Genomic DNA, 22,052 nt, shown 5'->3' with positions numbered 1-22,052 from the left:
GTGTACCTCTAACAAAACAGATGCTTTAACACTGATATTACATTGCAGCAGATCAGTACCAAGACTGGGTATGAAAAGACCATGCAATGAGGCCAAGTATTTTATATATATAGGCGAAGGTGGGGAAGGGATTACTATTATGATCATTCATCAATAATACTGACAGATTAAAATTATTGAATTTTTCTGATCATACCCTCAAGCTGAATGGCATTGAAAACAGACTTAATTATATTGTGAATATCACTGTAGGCTATCTCTCATCCACAAATACAAGTGAAAACTACCAGATAATATGACAGTATTTTGGCATCTTAATCCACCCTGGACCTCCTCTACCTCTTCATTTAGCAAAGCAAATGCACTTTTTTCTAAAAGCAGTCAACTGTTTTTAATCAAGAGGAGACCAAACATTTTACCAAACATTTTTTTTTTCTAAAGGGTGTTGCATCAGTGCATATGACAATGGTACATTGAAAGCACTGCAAATGGTGATTGGAAAATTCCAATATTTAAAATAAATATACAGTATATTCCAAATTTTTACTACATATAAAAGAACAAAATTATGCTATTATTGATCTTAAACAGATCACACCTCTAATCTGCTGAAAAATTCAAATGAAAAAAGGCTAAAGAAACCTTGAGATGCTAAACTTATTACACAAGAAATGGAAAAAATATTCGTTTCATATTACTAATATATTTGCTCTAAAAACATATCTTAACATATCATTTGTAACATATTATCACCCTTGAGGTTGTGAATCTCTTCTTTCCTTGTTCTGGGAATCACTTCCAAAATTTAAAGCTTGCTTTCCCTCTGTTTGTTTAATAATGATAATTTCCTTAATTCTTTCCATTTATTTTATAGTACCGATCTTTTTTTTTCTTTTTTTTTTTTTTGCTACAAATACACCTGAGAGACTAGACTGTAGATCTAAAAATAGCTAGTCCTTTCACTGAACCTTCAAGATGCTGGCCCAGCTATTTTTGTTATACGGTACTGTCACCCCGTCTCTGAATCTGTACCTGATAACCTACTAACCCCCTACAGACTTCTGCAGCTGCACTGCACTAATTACTCGTTATTTAAGAAGATCGTCGATTCGTCAAACGCCTAATTTATAACGCCTATTGTAATAGCTAAGGGAAGTTGAATGAAAAATAAAATCTTCAGCAACACCCAACTGTTGCCCCGCCCCCTTCATTCGCGGCTACGCTTTCAATCCGGGAGGTTCCCTGTCAATAACAACGGTAAAGATATTCTATTGGTTAATATGAACGCCAATCACGCATTAAATCTTCTGTCTGGAGATATGATTAGTTGATCAAGCAAAGTGGGGCGTGTCCCCGTCCTCAAAGGATTTTCCCCAGAGTAGCCAGACGGGCTGAGGATACAGGATGGCAGAGGAGCTAATAGGAGTATCTAACGGGACATGCGGACGGGCTGATTTCTTCTAATAATTCAGGTACTGGTGAGGGCCTCGTGGTACTTTTTAAACCAAATAGTAAGACTCTTCATTATCATTACGAGATTTAAATGCATATTTCTGTTGACCCTCGTAGCTTTTGTCCAAACTAAGTAACCGACCACTGGTCAAATGCTAGCTAACCAAGTGGTCAGTTAGAGAAGACCCCCCCCATATCATCATAATACACGGACTATAAATTCTGTAACACTGAATATTATTCTCGTTGCTGTGTAACTTTAAAGCGTTTTCATGAGATAAATATCACCGGCTGAACCCTTAGCGTTTTGTATCTATTTTAAACAAAAACCTCAGATTTATTTGAAAGCAGTACATAAAGTCGCAGGAACCGAGATGGATGAACAGATGTGGGTCAGTCCGTCGGTAACGGGAAGCGACGGTGCGGAACAGTGATTGATCGCTGTTGCCATCAATTTACGCCTGTGTGTGCGCGCGTGTATGTTTCTGTGAATGAGCGTGCACGAGTGTTCATATTCATCAGCCTGAGGGCAGAGAAAAGGGATTGTGGACAAAGTGAGAATGTAGACATGAAGCACTGAAAAATGTATTTTAAAAATAACTCCACTATGTCGTGCTGTTGTCATTTGTTGACGTTTTGAAATATTTTTTAAACAAAGGATTGATGTCAGTTTTTTAAAAGTTACTGGTTGTGACACCTTGCTGTTATTATAGTGGGCTACAACAAATCAACATTTAGACCAATTTTTTCATCTGCAGCATAATCTGTGAAATGAAACACAAAGAAAACATGACATTTAAATGTTTTGATATTTCTCATTATCAATCTGTCCATCACAAATCTTTTTTCCAGCTAGTTTTAGATTTTTTCTTAAAGAACCATTGGAAAATAAAAGGTTTACCTAACCAACCACAAATCAAATGGTTTCTTGGCCTGCTGTATTATCCACTAGACTTATAACACATTAAGGCCTCATTTGCATAAATAAGTCAGGTATTTGAGCAAGAATAATCCTGAAGATTTACTGAAGGGATCCAGTGTTAAGACTGAGTGACAGGTGCAAAGACACTGAATTTGTTCAGATGTACCACATCCTTAAAGGAAAAAAAATCACATTAAAAGTTCTGGATATTTTCCTTGTTTCTATTTCAAATTTTGAAGTGAAATATTATTTTGGACAATTTTGTGGGACTTTAAAATAATAACATTGCTATTTTTTTCCAGGCTACCTAAACATATTATTGAATTATTGCAAAGCTTTCTGGGCCTAGAAAAGAAGTAAAAACAAAAGAATAAAATATTTTTTTAAAGATAGCTCGGCAGCATCCATTATTTAGTTTAGTTCTACCTGGATTCTACTGTGTGTGTGTCTGTGACTAATATTGGAAAAAGCAGACAGGGTAGTCAGTCACGTCAGGATTTATTTTAACTTCCTATTTGGGGCAGTGTGACCTGACGTAATCCAGGTTGCATTATTCATAATATCAGAACAAGCAAATAAGCCTCTGACACAAGAAGCTCCACTAGGCACATAAATTGGTAATGACTCCCCTTTTCAGAACTTAATGGAGTTCTCACATCTGTAGTAAAGGCTTCCACCATCCATCACTACATGTCGGTGGAGAAATGTGGGCGTTTTGTAGGAGTCACAGGGGAAGTGTGTTTTACCCCGGATGCAGTCTGAATGTCACATCTCTGAGGATCAAAGGCATTTTTTGCTGCTGATGGGGCTTTTTACATGCAGCTAATGGGACATTTGAGAGCCTGCCTGGTGTGTTGGAACTTATTTGTTCAGCTAAATGGCTACATTTACATGTTGTGTAGTAATAATTAAAGCCTCCAAACACATGATGCTCAGGAGGAGCCTGGCAAAATAAATGTGAGAGAAAGAGAATATGAGTTTGATGGGAGCTGTTGGTTTAAGCTCAGGCATTAAACTCCCTGTCTTCCTTCCTCAGTGAGTGGAGGATGAAGGAGGAGTGCTTGCTGGCTATGCTTTCATTGCTTGAGTAAAGGGGGCCTTAAAAAAGGTCGAAGAGGAGGAGGGGAGGATGCATGGGAGTGCTAGTGCTGTTGCCGTGTGAACGGAGCTCTATTGTCCCGGGAACCTTTGAGTGGCTTCCCTGAGGTCCCTGTTTAAACCCCTCCCCCACTTGATCCACTCTTTCTTCCTCACAAGCACATAAACACACACAATTTGTTCCCTATTTTACACACAATCTTAATTTACACACACAGTCTTATTTACTCTATCTTATCTGTCACACTTTTATCCCTCTTGGTGTCTCTCACGCATCCTCCCTTTACTTTCTCCTCATGTCTCACAAGCAGACAAGGCCTGTTCCTCCTCCCACTCGTCCCCCACTCGCTCATTATTTCGCCTCATCAGTGTGATTGTCATGCAAGCCAGTGCAAGCAAAAACATGCAATTTTCTCATTTGCATCACCTCATTTCTATACCACAGATGCCCAATGTTTTCATAATATTTATGCAAAAAGCTCCACCTCTATATTTGTGTAAAAGAAGTTTTTATACACTTACGATTGTTACACATGATTATGTAATTTAACTCTGGTTTTTTCTTTATGCTGTTGCATTTAGCAAGGGTTTGCTCACTGAGAAAGAAGGAGCTGCTGGTGGGAATTGGCATGGAATTGAAAAACAAGTGGGTCTTGTCTTTTGTTGACAAGTGTAATGATAGGTTCTGTAATGGTAGAGGTTATTACACTACTATTACAGACTCTCATTGTGTGAATTTAGGATTTAATTCAAGTCTTTACTTGTTTTTACTTATTCTCTCATGAGGTAAGGGTTTAAGAAATAAAAAGGATGCGTATTTGAAAAGTTAATATTTTGTAGAGGTGTTGCTTTATTCACATTCAGTGAGGTATTTTTGTGTTTCGTTTACCTGTCTGCTATTATTAGACTTCTGTCTGACTGCCAGATCCCCTGTGTCTTTCCAACCTGCTTTTCTCCAGTGATTTTTGTGCATTTGTTTTTATTTATTTATTTTTTTTAAAGTCTGGACTAATTCATTTCTGAAGGCTGTGCAAGAACTGAATGATTGTTAAAGGATGTGTTTCTGTCTGTCCTCCTGGCCGCTACTTGAGCCATAGCTTTATTGTTCCAGACAGGAAGGAGAGATGTACAGGACGTAGACTTGCTCTTCAAAAACAGGAAGCAGGAAGAGACACTAATAAGATGGCTGCTCTGATGTTGCCTGGGATTTTTCTTGCTTTTAGGAACTGCTTGTAGTCCTTTAAACTAGAGAGTTCGGCGTGTCCGATCAGAGAGTCATCAGAATTTAATTTCGGCAATTAAGTTCAGAGTTGGAGGGGGTGTGGGCAAAACGACTCAGCGCTGTCTGTCATCAGGAGAAAGTCATGAAGCTTTGAGTTTTTCCTTGGGGTGTATTTATTTTTCCCTTGTTTTCGGTGTTTACCACAATCTCTGGTTGTGTCAGTTTTCCAGCTGGGCTTGTGACAAGCTGGCCTAGGATTAGCTGGCACGCTGTATCTTCCTATCACTAATGCTTTAATCTCTCTGCTGGTTGCCAGAAGTCTTCTTGCTTTGGCACTCTGTTGGTCATCACTCTCAGCTCTGTGGTCAAAATCCCACCCACATTTCTTTTTCATTCAAGACAAATACTGATTCTGCAGAGGGACAACAAAAAAATCAGACCTTGTAATGAACTGTTACTTCTGACAAGAACCACTGAAATAGCAAGAAAAAAAACAGAAGAAGCAAAACAACAGATTGTTTCCGTGTGGTTGACATTTTTGGCATCGTGATGCATGCACTTACACCCTGGCTCTTTTTCAAATATACACATTACGGTTGACAAAGCTTTTCCCTTTTTCCGTGTTATCCTATTTTGGAATACAAATGCAAGATTATCATCTCAAGAGCTTCTAGAGTTTTCCTAACATCAGTAGCGAAGCTTATTGCTGCCACATGGAGTGAAATGTCCACATATTGGAGCCTAGCTTCCAGACTTTTGGTTCTAACATCTTTTTGTCCTCATTATTTATCAAGTCTTGTTGGAGTGTTCAGTTGCACGTGTAGTAATATAGTTTTTGTCTGCTTGAATAATTGTATCTCCACTTCAACTGCATCCCCTCTGCCGAGTCTTGTCGGACAGAATTACAGTGCAGAAGAGAGTAGAGGAGTAACTATAAATAAAACTGAAAGACAATAGACTAACTAGCAGGGTAAGATGTGAAAAGATGCATGTGAATCAGGTAATAATACAAATAAGATTGATTTTCTGTGGTCCTACAAGAGCTTCTTGAAGAAATTTATTTAATTTAGCTGTTATGTTAGCATTTAAAAGAAGGATTGATTTAGAAATTTATATATGTATTTTAAGACAGGCAACCAGGCCCAAAGGGGAAACAAAAAAACTATAAAATTTCTATCGATTCCTCTTTCATTGCATTTGATTCAGACTTTACAGCTGTGGCATGTCTGTTTAAAACTGCATGCAGTAGCAACACTTCAGCACACTTGCAAGACCCTCCCCATCGCAATACATAATACTGTTCCACTTGCTTTTCTTCTGTCTCTTCTGATTTTGATACTTATTTTTATGCAAATCCATAACTACGGTTTACCTCTTCACTTCAAACTACACGTTCATCCTTATTTTATTTTGATTGGTTGCTTGCTTGTTATAAGCACATTATAGATGGCTTCATTTGAAACAGTTAACATATTATAGCAAGATAAGCTGAAGTGGATGATGAAGGAACTTCTAGTTTCTTGATGATGACAGAAGTCAGTAGTTACATTACTTGCAGGTACGCCTTTAAGAAAAATAAAAGATACCAGTCTCCAAGCCACCGCTGAATGAAAAGAATAATAATAATAAAATAAGTAAATACAATTAAAACTTTCATGTTTCCAGCTTTTAAATCAATATATAATTCTCATTTAACCTCATTTGATTTGTCGTGTAACTGGACTGAATAAGCAAGTAATTTAGTGGTGGCTCTTGAGAATTCTGACATTGCCTTGATTCGACATATCAATCACAGCATTCATCATGGATGCAATTAGGAGTTTAATCGATATCCTGTTCATTAACACTTCAGCAAATTAGATGCTGACCAGCTGCATCTACATCTCATTCGGTGTGTGTTTGTGTTTCCCTGCAGTTTGTGTCGGTGTGACACCTCACCATGCCGCTGGTGAAGAGGAACATCGAGCCGCGTCACCTCTGCCGAGGGGAGCTGCCCGAGGGCATCGGCAGTGAGCTGGAGTGTGTGATGAACAACACGCTCTCTGCCATCATTCGTCAGCTCAGCAGCCTCAGTAAGACTCACATACTCAACCACACAAACACCCAGGATTTCCTGTAAACAAACTACTGCTTAAAGTTTCAAATGTGGAGAGAAGAGAACACCAACAAAACTCAAATTTTTTTTTTCTTCACTTTTTTCTTCTTTTTTTGTGAAAGTGTTACACCAAAACTGCATCCTCTGGCTGCAACCCCACTAAGCTCAGTGTGATGATGTCTTCACTGTGTGTAGCCTCTTTGTAGCTGTACAACATCACATGCTCTCATTATTAATCCCGAAGCTGTGATTGATTTGGATGTTGTCATAGTTACGGGGCTGGGGGTCACAGGGCTAGCAGCAGGCTTTACAGCAGACTCGCACTGGAACATGGAGCATTGAAATGTAATCCTTTTAGACGGCGCTGCAAAAACGATCCTATCTGCCCAGCTGTTGACATGTGACTGTGCAGTTACACTTTATGTATGTGTTAGTATGCGTGTTTATATGTGTGAAAGCTGTTTGTGTGCATATTTATTGATTTTTATGCTTACTGCAGATGTACTGGACAGTAATTACAGCGCAAAAAGCATCTATCTTCCATCATCTGTTTCCATATCCTTCATACTCGTCAGCAGTGTATTAATGTGTTTTCATTTAGATGCTATCCTTTAGCCATTTATCCTCAGCTGCACCCATTTTCCTGCTCTCACACTAACCTTGTTGAAAGTTTGCGGTGAACTTCAGCAGCATAAATTAGAATCAGTCCTTTTTTTTCCCCTTTTTGGCGCAGTCACATTGATTCTGTCTGCCTCTGATTGTGTCAAGTTCCTGCAGTGGGAGTGGGCCTTTCAGCAGCAGCTGTGCAAGTTAAATATAAATGTTAACACAAGTCCTATGGAGAATATGTAGAGGCTGTGTATAATGTGTTGGTTCTTGTGCTAGTGGACCATAAGAGTCCTCCAGAGAGGTCAGAGTTGACGGGCTCGGCGTGCCGGATCTGTGATTCTTCCTTCCTCTAAATGTTTTTCCTGCAGCCCATCCTGTCAGCAAACAAGACAAAAATAGCCCTTGTGTTTTCCATTCTACATATAACATAGCATTACAGTAAGTGTTCTGTTATTCTATTAGAACTATACTAAAGCTACTCACGTTGTTTTTAATATGTTGTTTTGTCTTTTCATTTTACTACAGATCAATTTTACTATGTTTTGGGCTCTTTAAGTACTGGCTCAAATAGTTTTTGACACATGTTGGCTACTTCCTCTCCTGCCCATATTTTTCCACAGTAGGGAAATCTTAGCTATTGCCTGCACTTTTTTCCCTAAACAATGTGTCAAGCATACAGACGTGAACTGTGTTTAGAACTAAAATAGTTAATATATGCCAGAAAGTTTTCCAGGCTTCACTGATGATCATAACCTTAGTTATTGAGGAGATATTCATTAGGCGCCATGGCTACTGGTTGTGATTCTTGAATGTCCTCTTTGACACAAGCAATGTCAATCCCGGCCATGTTGTGTGAGTTCTGGCGTAGCTCATAAACATGATCTTTGAGGCTGCTTAAATTTGGTCCTAACATACATCCTGGTGAAATCCAGTTGAAAAAGGACAGAGCTAAATACAGCTGTGAACGCTCAGGTTGAGCATGGATTCAGATCTGATCACTCAAGCTGGTTTCAGGGATGGCCCAGGACTCTTCTGCTACCCTTCATAACCACCATTATTTACTCGTCACTCACCACTGGTATTGTTGTATTAATATTCAAAACTGCAGCTGTCCCTTCTTTGGTTCAACAACATCAGTATCCTCAACTACATCTCTAACTCACCATTCGTTGGCAAAATTCACAAAACAAGAATTGCCACTCAACTTCAATCATTTCATAGGCCCTTCCGGTCTGGTTTCCAACCATGTTGAAGCACTGAAACAAACCAAAAAAAATCACTTGTGATCAACTTATTGTAGCTGGCTGTTATTTTCTCCATTCACAGCGTATCCCTGACCACTGACAGCTCACCAGTTTCCCTTTTCCCCCCCAGGTTAAGAGTCTGGGTGTCATTCTCATCAGCACATTGTCAAGCCAGTATTACATTAATAATTACCCTGTCTGCATATTTTCACCCATGAAACGTCAATTGCATCTGCCCTTCTCATTCCCCCCTACTGTTACTATCCTACTCCACAGTCTTGTCATTTCCCATTTTGATTATTTCAACTCTTTCCTCTTTTGGCCTTAATTAAAAGTCGATCCATCAGCTCCAACTGGTTCAGAACTCAGCTGCTTGCATCATCACTAAAACTCCCTAGTATCATTATATCACCCCTATCCTACACAAACTCCTTTGGCTCCTGGTATTCCATCAAATTTACCTGGAATTCTTTCTCTGTGGCTTCAAGGCCATTCATGACCTCACATCCTCCTCTCCCATACACCTCACTGTTCCCCTCAGCACCATGGAGAGCAGAGCCCTCAGCTGCTCTCCTCCCTGGATCTGGAACTCTCTGCCACCAGGCATCAGGAACTCTGACACTCTTGACATATTCAGATCCAGACTCCAAACTCACCTGTTAAAGACTGCATACCACATGTAACCACTGAATGGCAAATACTCTGCCAATCATTCATCTCTTCATTGGTTTCTTTATACTGTCCTCTTTGTGTATGTTGCATGTTGGTTGTATTCTCTACTGTTTTATTTTTCAGTCCTGTAAAGTATCCTTGAAAGGCACTTTTAAATAAAAATGTATTATTATAATAATGTAAATGTAGTCCTTCTTTGGCACACGTTCTGGGCACCTACTGACCTTTTATGACTACACTCAAGCTGCTGAGCTGCCACCAGGATGTTTTATTGCTCTTCTACTTTGTGTGTGTGAGAGGGTGGGGACTGGAGAGGGGGGTACATCGTGCAGAAAGCAGCAGTAAAACTCTCAGGATGAATTATAAATGATTATAAAACTCTTGTTTGGCTTTTATGTTCATTTCAGTAGTGACAGTGAACGAAGCAGCTGTGAGCCCAGCTCCAATCTTCCAGACCTGTCCTCCTGATTCTAGATTTTAACCTGAACAAGCTCGTTTACAGCCGGATGCTGCACAATACCTGAGGCAATGCACTTTGTAGTCTGCGGACATGATATGGCAGCTCTTACAGTCTCATTTGACGTGTCACTTAAAGTTGACAGCATTTATTTTGAAAAAATATGTATTAATGGAATAACAGAAGACTTTGTATCGAAGTGTTGCTTGTTATTTTGATGAACCCTTTGTCATGTTGCGCCAACAGCAGTTGGTCAGAAAAAAGGGATCTTATTGTACTTTCCTAGGCTAAGCTTAAAATGAAAAACCTTGACGTTACGTTTTCATTATTGATAGGAGGGTCACCTTTAAAAAGCTGAGACTATTATGACATCAGGAAACAAATACAGTTGCATTTTGGTTACTGGGTTGACTCAAACATACACATTTCAATTGGGTTTATTTATATTTGGTTGATGTTAAATTATTCATAAGGATGTTGCAATGTGAACCAGTATTAGTGATCATTTCCCGCACAGGTCCTCATACTCTAGTGTCATGTTGTGTGACATAATCATTGTATTGATTTGGCTTCAGTTTCTGGGTGGACTTACTTGACTCCAGATAAAGATTTAAAGAGTCATTTTCCTCAAATTTCCCATCTGTTTATCCTCCTGCTTTTTCTTCCCAGGTAAACATGCAGAGGACATATTTGGGGAGCTTTTTAATGAAGCCAACACTTTCTACATGCGTGCCAACTCTCTCCAGGACCGGATCGACCGATTGGCTGTCAAAGTCACACAGTTGGATTCCACTGTGGAGGAAGGTGGGTCAGAGGGTGGAAAGCACTGCAGACTGCTAGTCATTTTTTAAAGAGCCATCAGTTTCATGTTTTCTGAATGTTCTTTTGTTTTTCTGTTACTGTCTCCCCTTATTATTTTTCAGCAGGCCAATAGTTAGTCTTTCATTGTGTCTTTCTTCTTGTGCTCTCAGTTTCTCTGCAAGATATCAACATGAGGAAGGCCTTTAAGAGCTCCACCACACAGGACCAGCAGGTGGTGTCCAAGAGTAGCGTTCCCAATCCTGTCAGAGAGATGTACAATGTGAGCGACAAACCTCCACCTCTGACGATCCTCACACCTTACAGGTCAGTGCTGTCACTTCGTACACACTCATCAAGCACAATGTCCTTCCTGCAGCAAAGTCACCGATCCATTTCCTTTGATCAACAAAATTTTAAACCTGCAAGTAAATGTAACTTGTAACTTGCCAGCAACTTGTATGTTTGGAATATTTACAGTTGTTTGCCGGCAGTACGTTTTATACTGGTTATATATAAACCAGAACACAGCAGATTGATGAAAATAGCAGAAATGTTTAGTTGAGTTATGAAATTATTGAAATTTTTTTTCTTTTGGCATGAACAATTTTAGTCAGCGAGTTGATCCATTTTGTGCTGCTTATGTTAATGTTATATAGTCATTGTATACTTTTGATATATATTTAATCTCAAATTACTTCTAGCTATAATTTATTTACTGGTCTTTTTTTCTCTATTCATGAAGCAATACAACTTTAAAAGAAACATTCAATAGTATTGAGTGGGTATTGTATCAAATTTGAACTTTCACCAGTCTCTAAGTAGCATCTATTGGTGGAACAGCAGATTTTGTGTTGGTATCTTTCATACTTTGTAGTGTAGCTGCTGTAGCTGCTCCCTCACAGTGCTTTCCACTGCAAGACTGAATTATATATTTGACATGCTGAGGCTGAATTTAAACTCCCCTCCCTGACTACACTTTTATTTTATGTCCAGTCATCTGTAGTTTTGACATCTTTGGGATAAAAATGTGCAGCAGACCGATTCCCTTTTGTTTCTATGTACCTCATCCACTTTAACTATTTGTCAATATGCAGGACTTTACATATTTTATTCCTAACTAGGCTTTACAATGCATTAGTTCTTCTTAATGTAGCAGCATCACATTTAAAAAAAAACATTCCATATCATTGTTCACCTTTGGTGTTAATAAAATAGTTTTCATTTAATTTAATTTTGTTTCATTCCATAAACTTTTCTGTGTTTTTTTTTCTGTAGGGATGACCACAAAGAGGCACTTAAATTCTACACAGACCCGTCCTACTTCTTTGACTTGTGGAAAGAAAAGATGCTACAGGACACTGAGGACAAGAGGAAAGAAAAGAGGAAGCAGAAGGTACAGTACTGGCCTTGAGTAATTCTCAGATGATACTTTGCATGTTTTAATATTCAACTGCCATTTATTGAGGTCCAGTATTAACATTTTAATTACCTACTGGTCACTATTCTCTCTCAGATTCATACATGAAATATGCTGTAGTGTCCAGTGAAACTCAAATAAAAAAAAAAAAAGCAAATTTCTTCCTTTAAGGCGCTGTTGACAGTATGTTTGTCTGTGGATCCAAAAGACCTGAATGATAGTTGTTTTCACTCTCTTTGTTGCAGGAACAGAGGCGTTGTGTTGATGGGACATTGCAGAGGGAGGTTAAGAAGGTCCGCAAGGCGAGGAACCGTCGGCAGGAGTGGAACATGATGGCTTTGGATAAGGAGCTGAGGCCGGACCATCGGCACACCATACACAGAGACAGAGGGGCTTCCTCTGAGGGCTCAATGTCACCAGAAAACAGGTAGCAGAGTTCACCTTCTGATGTTTATTCATTGTGATCACAAGACATACGCTTTGGTTGCATATCAGTCTTTTTATTTTGCCTTACCAGGGGTCATGGTGGGGATCAGCATCACTACCCAAACAGCATGAACCATGCCGGCCATGCCCACACCTACTCTGGCCCTCCGCCCAGCATCCTTGCTGCTCAAATGGCTGCTGGACATGCCACTCGTGGAGCAGGTGAACATGATAACAGGGGCAGGACTATGATCGCATATCAGGGTGGTACACTGGGACGTTCTCACCACCACCAAGTCCCACTGCCTCCTCCTCCTGCTGAAGCTATGAATGGTGGCTCTATGTCCCTCCCACCGATGGATTACAGGTAAATGAAGGCTTCACTTGCTAACATACACGAATGATTTTTTTTCTTCTTTTTTTAATGAATAATTTTAGCCACTCCGAAGTCAACAATCTCATTGTCAACATGACAACCAGCATAAAATACACTATATTTAAACATTTAATACTTAAAATAAATAGTTGGAGACATTTTCTTTTGTCACGTTGTTAACTGGGAGAATTTTATGAATGCAACCAAGAAACACTTAATTTAAACATCTCTGTAAACATGTTATTTAGCTTATTTATCTGAGAGAGGATGAGCAACTTTAAGCTGCTTCCAACTCAGTTTGTTTGATACTGTTAAGTTTTCATATATTTCATAGTAATATATAATAATGGACTGTGAAGAGGCGTTTACATGAGCCTGTCTTTTGTAAATATGGTGTAATGCTGCCACCTAGTGGGAAAGTATCATTATTCTTCACTCTTAAACCTTAGTAACAGTGGACAGCTCTGCAATTATTTTCATCCACTCAGCTAATTCTCTCTCATTATATTCTGTCCCACAGTATGGACGGCTATGCAAACACCGGTCCTCCTCCTCCTCCCCCAGCTCCTCTCATCCCTTCTGCCCAGACAGCCTTCGCCTCGCCACCTGGAGGTCCCATGCCTCCTGGACCGATGGCTGGCAGCGGGGGCTATGCTCCGCCTCCACCACCTGTATCTGGAGCCCAGGCAGCTCCACCTCCTCCTGGCCCTCCACCTCTGCACCTTACAGCTGGTGCCTCCCACTCTATAGCCCACAAGATGTCCTCTGTTCCACCCGCTGAGAACGCAGCGGTCAACGACGCTCGCAGTGATCTGCTGGCTGCTATACGTATGGGTAAGATCTGCCTGTGTGCTCATTGATTTTATGTTGTATTTGAAACTATCTTTGATTATAAATCTATATTGCAACATTTTTTTTAATGACAAATTCACTTCTTTTTGGATATGTTCTGCATTGCAGAATTTCATGTATGCTTAAAATGAGCAGATTTTTAAGTATGTCTGCAACAGAACAGATTCCTAGCTTGACTTAAGCCTCATAATGAAACACTGAGCTTCAGATCTGCTTTAAAAAGCATGACCGAGGTTATTTAGCTTTTGTAAAATACTGTGCCTCATGCATGGCAAATGATCAAGGTGTTTTTCACCTTATTACTTTTTTTCCCTCATTTTAAGACATTAATAACAAATTTGAAGCTGCCTTACTTCAAAATAATGTAGAAGTATCTTTTTTATTTTAGTGTTTTAATAGAATTAATTCATGTTTTGGAAGTGAGAACCCTTAATGAAATGTCTTTATTAAAAACCTGGCTTGACATTTCTATTTCTGCTGCAGGCATCCAGCTGAAAAAGGTGCAGGAGCAGCAGGAGCAGCAGGCTAAGAGAGAACCAGTTGGGAACGATGTGGCCACCATCCTGTCGAGACGCATTGCTGTGGAATACTCAGATTCAGAGGATGACTCAGAGTTGGAGGAGAACGACTGGTCAGATTAACACGGGCTTACACGCAAAATATTTATGTAGGGTAACCACTGACACACAGTAAGACACACAGTCAAGTCAACCTCACACGCACATGGAAGAAGTTCCACTTTGTCACATTCATGGTTCTTCACTGACTTTGTTCCTGAAAACACAAAATAAACCTGCACACTATCACATGCTGAACGTTGATATAAGCTGAATGGTCCAAAACTGGAAATCTGGGGGTGTATTCTATATGCAAAAAGAATTTTAAAAAAAAACAACAACAAAAAAACATTGTACAGAGACTATTAGCTCACACTAATGCTGACCACTTAAAAATCTAACTCTTGACTTTTATGATGATACTTTAAAGCATTGTGAATACACCCCAGTGGATGCTTCTCTTCCTGTGACACTATAGACACCATGCGAGGGTGCTTGTTTCATGTAGTCAGAGCTTGAGCGTGTTAGATATATTAGAAACTTTCCTCTTGGGCTAACCAATGTACTTGTCTTTTTTTTTTTTTAAAAATGTTTTTACTGAAACACTTGTAGCAGATCACAAGGCAAGTTTTTAATCCATTTATGGATATAACTGGAAGTAATGGACAAGTTTAGTTTGCCACAGACTCGGGCCTCTGAACAAATGACCAGTATTTAAAATGCTGTGATGGATGAGCATAATACGTAAAAAGTCTTACCACAGTTGGTCACTGCCGTGTGTGTGGATGGGGGGGAGGGGGCGAGGATCATGTATATGCTAGTATGAGCTCTGTAACCTCTCACCCAGAGAGAAATAAAGTCATGAATGAAGTATTGCGCCTGGACTGCCATGTCTCTTTACTGTTCCGCTCTCATCATAGAGACAACACACACCTGGCTCTAAGACTTCAGTTTCCATAGTAACAGTACAGCTATGAAGGGAGTTGCCAAGGAAACAGTAGAGTGCAAAAAAAAAAGAGGACAGTAAGCTGCTGTGAGGATGAGAAAAAAAAAAACACAAAACAGTGGAAGCAGGAGTTTTATGCACAGCACATGTTTGTTTTAATAGAAAATTAAGATCTCTCAATTGAGTGAACTAACCAAAGCAATAAAAAGTACAACTAACACTTTGGAAAAATAGACACCACATTCACACAAATGTTTTTACAATATCTCAGTTAAGTTAGTGCATGTTGATTATCATTTATATGTTTCATTTTGCAGATACTTAATTTGTTGTGCCATTTTCATCAAAAAAATAAAGTGCATTTCACATTGAAAACTACGCGTACATCTACACGAGATGCTGTTACTGTGGCACCGCCCCATCTCCAACCCCAAAGCACATACACTCACACATTCACAGGCCCTTGAGTGTTTTGTTATTTAGCTCTAAATTAGTAACCACCAGAAAGACAAGCCTCCTGCTGGTTTAACAGCTCATCACTGGTACAATTTCTCCCAAAAGAAAAACAAACAAACAAAAAAAAAAGAAGTGCTTTGCACATATCTTGGTGTACTATTACACTGTGAAACCATCTAGATTAACAAGTGTGTTTACAGATAAGTGTTACATCCAACATCACAGTCTTTCCCCCCCTTTCTTGGATACAAAGCCCTTGTTCATACCTGTTCGGCAAAGATAATCTCAGCACAAGAGACTCACATTCACCAATCTGACAATTTTGTTTTGATTTTTCTGGAACTTCTGCTCGGCCAAAATATCTTTTCATTCGCTGCTGCATATTAAAGCGAGGGAAGTGAAAACTTACAGAACACTGTTTACATTACCAGCAAAAGGTGGAGAAATGTCATTCACAATAAATGGTGCCACGCAACTCAGCCTCCAGATTGACCAGCTTTGGTAGCACCATGCAGGGTGGTAGAAAGTTCCCCCTCGTCAGCATGCCTAATTTACAGAAACAAATGTGTCAAGAGGGGAGGGGGGATTTTAGATAAATACTACATTCAGAAAAGGCTTTACAGCGCAGTTATTTCGTACAACATCAGAATCTGAACGAAGTCAAAGAAGTCAGGTCAGTGGAAAAAAAAAAATAGAACTTTTTTTTTCAATGAATATAACAAAATAGACTTTTCTCCAAAGGTAAAGTAATAACAGTTTGTGATGGTTTGTGATGTGCCAGTCTGACCCTTTGGTGCTCATCAAATAACAACATGGTTCAGCCTGACACTGCACAAGTTTACATACACAAGCTACATTTCCATGCTTAGAAAATGCTGTATTTGAACTTTCCTTACCAACCCTCCACCCCTCTTGATGTTAAGCCAAAAAACATGAAGAGGGTCCACAAATTTGGTCGATCGGGTTTGCTTAGATTCAAGGGTTTTTTGGGGGGGGGGGGTTGACAGGGAGAGACAGCATTATCTTTGTATTTGGAAGTAGCCGTTTTTAGCTCATTAGATCATTCAGAGGTCACTTAACGGACACCTGCTTCAGCTAGATTGATTGAAAGTAGAGTATAATATAAGTGAAACAGGAGACAGAAAACAGCAGGACTGGGATCGCAGCTCGTTCAGAGTCCCTTCCACTTTGGCTTGAAGTGCTGGAGCGCCCACCTCCTAGTCCCATCTCCCTCTGAGGAGCTCTACAAACACGTTACGAGGCCACTTCTCTCAGAATTGACAGGAAGACTGACATTGTTATCCTCTAAGGTCAGGGTGTCAACCGGACGTGACAGTCAAACACAACGAGACAAGATTATGGTCTGCTGAGCTGCTGGTTCATAAACAAAACACACATGCACACACCCAGAGGTCATGCAACTCACATCAGATGCACGAAAACAGTCCCAAATCACGCAGGTGTTTTTTGGGATTTTGCAACACTCTGTATCCTTACAAAAAGGAAAAAGGCAATGGAAAAAAGTTCACAATATCATCCCGATGTGACAAAGGATTGAAACCCAAAATGGGGTTTTTTGGTGGAATGAGGCAGTGATGTCACCATGATGAATGAGCCGTTTGATCGCACCCAGGAGGGATGATCCCGCCATCTGAGTATCTATCACCAAAGCATCACTCACGGCTCATTGAGCCTGTTCTCCACAACAAATCCTCTCTTCCGAGTGGACTTTATGGTACTTTATTCCGCAGGAAAAAGTCAAGGTGGGAAGTGGATGTTATTGCTGTCTGAGTATTGCTTCACATCTAAAAAATAACTACCATTCATAGGCTAGTTATTGCTGAGATGAGCTTAAGGAAGAGAGAATCAACTTCCATGTTGTTGAGAGAAAAAAGATTAACTCAGAGCAGCTTAGAAACTACATGGGACTCGAGCAAGATCAAAGCAAAGCTGTAACTTGAAACTTATCTTCACCATACAGCACATAAAACACTAAAAAAAAAAATCTATATTTTTTGACAAGATGCAGCTCTTGTGACCTTGCAGTAATAATTGTAGCTCTTTTAATGTTGTACATGTGAGGTACACAGTGGTACTTTGTACATAAACAAATTATAAAGGTCATGATGACATCAGGAATATGTGGAGCATTGCCTGCAGCTGTTCATGTGACCTACCACACTAAACTCGGAGGAAACTGTGGATCTGTGCTTGTTGCATGCAAATTAAAGTGAAGTAATAGTCTATTTAGATCTGTTTAGATCTGGCGTAGATTTTGGAAGCCAAATGTAAAGGTAATTAGCATTTCCAGATAAAAATGACATATAATTTTATTTTTGTGGCAAATTTAATTTAATTTGGATCTTCGGTGATGTTCTGCAGATGACTTTAAGATCATTCAAACAGCTAAAAATGGCAAAAAAAAAAAAAAAAAAAAAGTCCAAATCTATCTCCTTGCAAAAAGTGAAAGAGGAGCATTTACAGTAAGATTACATAATCAAGGTAATCATATTTGGTCTGATGCCTCTATACCAATAAAATGCAAGAAGGGGTTAATGCTGGGAGGGTGGCTGTCTGTTTGGGACTTTGTCTTGAGCCTCCTGAACTATAACGCATTTACGCACTATCCATGGCGAAAAGAAGAACAGAAGATGAGGGAGCCGAGGGGAAGGAGCGGCTTGGTTTCTTCCTCGGCGTCTGTTGGAGCGCGGATCAGAGACCATCGGGTCTATTTTTAGCTCTCCGCGGCTGTTTAGCTTTCGACACACGTCCAGAGTGCAGCAGCGGAGCGCCGTGATGCTGCTCCAGACGGGCTTCGCTGTGGAAAAGCCTGCGTATTCTGCCCTCCTCTCCTCCCATCACCGTGCAACATCACGCACGCGCAAACTAATCATTCCTCCCGCTGCGTGAAGGAAAACAAGCACGTGCCAACCAAAGCTACAGTGCCGTTAAGTGTATGCACATTGTATATACAGCTGCCTGTAACATGTGACGCTCTCTGCAGAAATGTGAAAGGGCGTGGCACGAGTTAAGCAGGAGGGGTGGGATAGGGGGGTGGGTTGCAGCCCTCCTAGTGGCATCTGCTGGGGAAGACAGTGAGTTACTTTTGCCCTATGATCAGTGTGGGAAAAGAAAATACGACATCCATCCCCTGTAGGCTCCAAATGAAAGCCCAGATTGCTTGCTTCCAGCAGGAGCTGAAGCAAACAGCCTGATGCCACTTCCTCCTGACCTTCCGTGCTGATGCTCCCTTTCAGGCTGGACGTGTCCAGCGAGGAGCACAGCTGACCCAGGTCGCCTCTCTTTTCCCCCACCTGGGTCTGCTCAGTCAGACGTCGCTGGGTGTCCGTGCACGCTGGGCCACGCTCGCAGGCACGCAGCCGCAGCACACCAACCACAGGGCCTTCTGGATCTCCTGGTTCCTGAACGCGTAGATGACTGGGTTGATGACAGAGTTGTAGGTGGCAGGCACCAGCGTGGCGTAGGTGTACAGTGGGGGGTAAGTGTAGTCTGCGATGAGGGAGTAGACAGTGAATGGCATCCAGCAGGCCGCAAATGTACCCAGGATTATGGCAAGGGTGGACACGCCTTTCCGGGTTGTGACGTAGTGAGGTGTGGCAGCCAGGAGGTGGTGCTGGAGGGCGATCTGGTGAGCGTGGCGCATGACTATCTTGCAGATTTGGACGTAAAGTTGCAGCATGAGGCCGAAGAGCAGCAGAAAGGAGACAGACAGCACAGCGATGTTATTCTTTGTCAGAGGGCGCACCACGCTGCACGTGGCCTCCTCTGACAGGCAGTTGACTCCTGTGACCGGCAGCAGACCGAGACACAAGGAGAGGCCCCACAGCAGCACCAGCATGGTGTAGGTGAAGGCTGCTGTCCGCTCTGAGTTGTAGGTGAGGGCATAGTACAGCGACAGGTAGCGATCTATGGTGATGGCCAACAAGCTGAAGACCGAGGCGGAGAAGGAGGCCACCACCAGGCCCACGGTCAGCAACTGGGCCGAGTCGGAGCGAAGCAAGTAGGCACAGGTGAAGTGAAGCACAAGGCCCAGGCCGGCCAGCAGATCCGCCAGAGCCAAGCTGCCAATCAACAGGAACATGGGAGCTCTGAGAGCTGGGTTCTGCCAGATCACCAGCACCACCAGTGCGTTCTCGCATGCTATCAGAGTCCCCGATGTACACAGCACTATGTCCCAGGGGTTGACCAGTAGTGGCAGCTGACTGGGCGGGAGGGAGCCTTCTGGTGGAAACGTCCCCAGGCCGGTGCTGTTGTCCATCAGTCCCCCACCTCCACTGGCCCACGCTGTGGGGTCAGGGCTCAGCCAGCTGGGGGTGACTGGTGGCTCCTCACTCATTGTGGCCCCCGTCTGTAATTCCCAAACACACATGCACACATTACACTGGTGTTAAGCAGACAAAAGTAAAAGTGTTTGTTTGATCCAGATTTCTGCACTTTCACTTCTATCTATATCACTTCTGCATGTTCAGCATCACATTTACAATGTTATCAAGACATGAAGTCATCCCACAACACAGCCAGTTGAGGTATTTTGCTTGGGGAACTGTATGTACAATTGGTCTGTGAGCCCAGGAGCACATGCTAACCTTTATTCTGCTGCTGAGCAAGTTGGAGCCAAACGCCTTAAGATACATCCAAACCGATTTCTTTCCTTTTTTTTTCCACTCTTTAAATATTGAAACTATACTGCAACAAAGGTGTAATAATCAGCCTACATTGAAATGAGTTTAATACTGTTAACAAGTAATGCATTTTGTTCTGGGAATTTAGCAGCAGACCTATCAGAACGCACGCATTTAGTTTTGTTTATAAATTAATTGTCAGAGGAAGTGCAAGATAACATAAATAGCCGGTATCATTTAGCTTTCAGGCAACAAAAAGCTGAGATCGATAGCCCTTCAGTTGCGATTGCAACAATTCACGCAAATGGAAGAGAAGAGAAAAGAGCCGCTCTCCACGGTGGATACCGCACCCGTCATGGAAACACCTCTCTTTCAGCCTGCATCTCGCCCGGTTGCTCACACACAGCTGCTTTACCCTGTGCACCTTGCATTAGAGAAACACGCAAGCTGCTCCACGTCAGCAAATGGATTGAAGAGTGGGAAAAACAGGCTGCATTTTTCCCCCCTCGCTGTGCACGCGAAGGATGCTCAATGATCACATTCCGCCTCCATCCTGCCTACCTTGACTGTGAGGTGTGACTTCCCGTCTAGATGGAAGAACGATGGCCTTGTGTCTCCATGTTAGTGATGCGGATGGTGCAGCGCCGGCGGACAGAGACGCAGCTCTGGGGGAGAAAAAGGGGGGATGATGGAAGAAGAAAGGAGCGCGGAGCGGTGCTGCCATTAACGGCTCATCGCCGTGGACTGCGGTTGTGCAGGGAGCAGCGAGTGGAGCAGCGGCGGAAGGGAGGGAGGAACAGGAGGTGTGGAGGAGAGGGGAGGAGGGGGGGTCGATCATGAAGGAGGAGTCCCAGATGGACTAGACTGTCAGACTGGTTAAACTCCTTAAATTTCTTGTCCATACTGTATCAAGAAAAGTTGCATTTGTGTTGAATTTTCAGGCGCATTTTTGTTTTGTTTTTTCCATCCATTTATCCTTCATTTACCTTCTTATTTTGGATCAATGGAAGATGCAGAATACCTAACCTGCTGTGCATGGTTAACTTCAGTGCTTTTCTCACCTATTTTCATCCTGACTCAAGTGTCAGATGTGAAGATGCTGGAAGCAAAGGCTCACTTTCCTCTTGCAACGCCCGGCTATTCTGGTCCTGTCTGAGCTATTAACAGCAACCCTGATGTGTGTCACCGCCAGCATCCTCTCCTCCCTCCTTCTCCTGCTCCCCTGTCCTCCATCTTCTTCATCACATTCCCTGCAACGATGCCTCTTGAGTCATCTGGGCTGATCAGTAAATTGTTAGTATGCATGTCTGATCACATCAGCAATACCTCGGATGATCGTTTTACCAAATCACCTGCCTGTTCAGTGTGAATGGATTAAAAATAACTCCTGTTGCAATGGGAGAGCTGGAGTACCAGAACATACCGCTAAGGGGCGACGTTAAGCCCCTATGAGTCATCAGTATGTACCTGTGGGACTCAGAAAGGAGAGTATGCCATCCATCAGTCTTACTGGCTTTATTTCTTTTTCTTTAAAACAGAAAATGATCGTTTCACAACAGGCCTTTTCAAGCAAACCCTCACATTAAGCTTGCCAACACCTACAAAACAGTATCAAAAGTGCACCATAGTGTTAATACATCTTCTCAAGCGCTAATATTTTCCAATGATATTATCTTCTTGTAATATTTATACAAATACCATTCTGTACACTGTAGAAATACACAACCCAGTATGCCCTACAAGTAGGACATCCACCTCCCATTCATCATCCTTTAACATCCATGACCAAAAAACTCCTCCTGGTTTA

The 22,052-nt window shown here is 41.5% G+C and overlaps 3 protein-coding genes across 3 annotated transcripts in view; 1 reads left to right on the top strand and 2 right to left on the bottom strand.

The window, feature by feature from the left end:
• The first annotated feature begins 1,384 nt into the window (after window positions 1-1,384).
• On the top strand, window positions 1,385-15,058 carry wasf3b (WASP family member 3b). The gene is made up of 9 exons (XM_079259928.1): window positions 1,385-1,472; window positions 6,610-6,766; window positions 10,441-10,575; window positions 10,743-10,896; window positions 11,848-11,965; window positions 12,235-12,416; window positions 12,507-12,782; window positions 13,312-13,625; window positions 14,127-15,058. Exons 2-9 carry the CDS (start codon window positions 6,634-6,636, stop codon window positions 14,282-14,284), a joined length of 1,470 nt encoding a protein of 489 aa, XP_079116054.1. The 5' UTR covers window positions 1,385-1,472; window positions 6,610-6,633; the 3' UTR covers window positions 14,285-15,058.
• Window positions 15,059-18,930: 3,872 nt separating this feature from the next.
• On the bottom strand, window positions 18,931-19,965 carry gpr12 (G protein-coupled receptor 12; the record flags this gene model as incomplete). Its single annotated transcript, XM_079259546.1, has 1 exon — window positions 18,931-19,965. Exon 1 carries the CDS (start codon window positions 19,957-19,959, stop codon window positions 18,931-18,933), a length of 1,029 nt encoding a protein of 342 aa, XP_079115672.1. The 5' UTR covers window positions 19,960-19,965.
• A 1,807-nt stretch (window positions 19,966-21,772) lies between these two features.
• usp12a (ubiquitin specific peptidase 12a) overlaps window positions 21,773-22,052 on the bottom strand; it is an 11,384-nt gene continuing 11,104 nt past the window's right edge. Inside the window, exon 9 of the mRNA XM_079260099.1 lies at window positions 21,773-22,052. This exon is cut by the window's right edge and continues 567 nt beyond it. The gene's annotated coding sequence lies outside the window, so the exon portion shown is untranslated.

Source organism: Telmatherina bonti (assembly GCF_933228915.1).
Source record: "Telmatherina bonti genome assembly, chromosome: 20".
Taxonomy (NCBI): Eukaryota; Metazoa; Chordata; class Actinopteri; order Atheriniformes; family Telmatherinidae; genus Telmatherina; species Telmatherina bonti.
Note: the sequence above shows the minus strand (reverse complement) of the source record. Positions and strands in the feature narration are given on the sequence as shown.

Excerpts from the sequence above, each read along its gene's own strand:
- wasf3b (XM_079259928.1), top strand. The coding sequence starts at position 6,634 with ATGCCGCTGGTGAAGAGGAACATCGAGCCGCGTCACCTCTGCCGAGGG. Across the intron at positions 10,576-10,742 it reads GGATTCCACTGTGGAGGAAG|TTTCTCTGCAAGATATCAAC; the intron begins GTGGGTCAGAGG and ends TTGTGCTCTCAG. Across the intron at positions 12,417-12,506 it reads TCAATGTCACCAGAAAACAG|GGGTCATGGTGGGGATCAGC; the intron begins GTAGCAGAGTTC and ends TTGCCTTACCAG.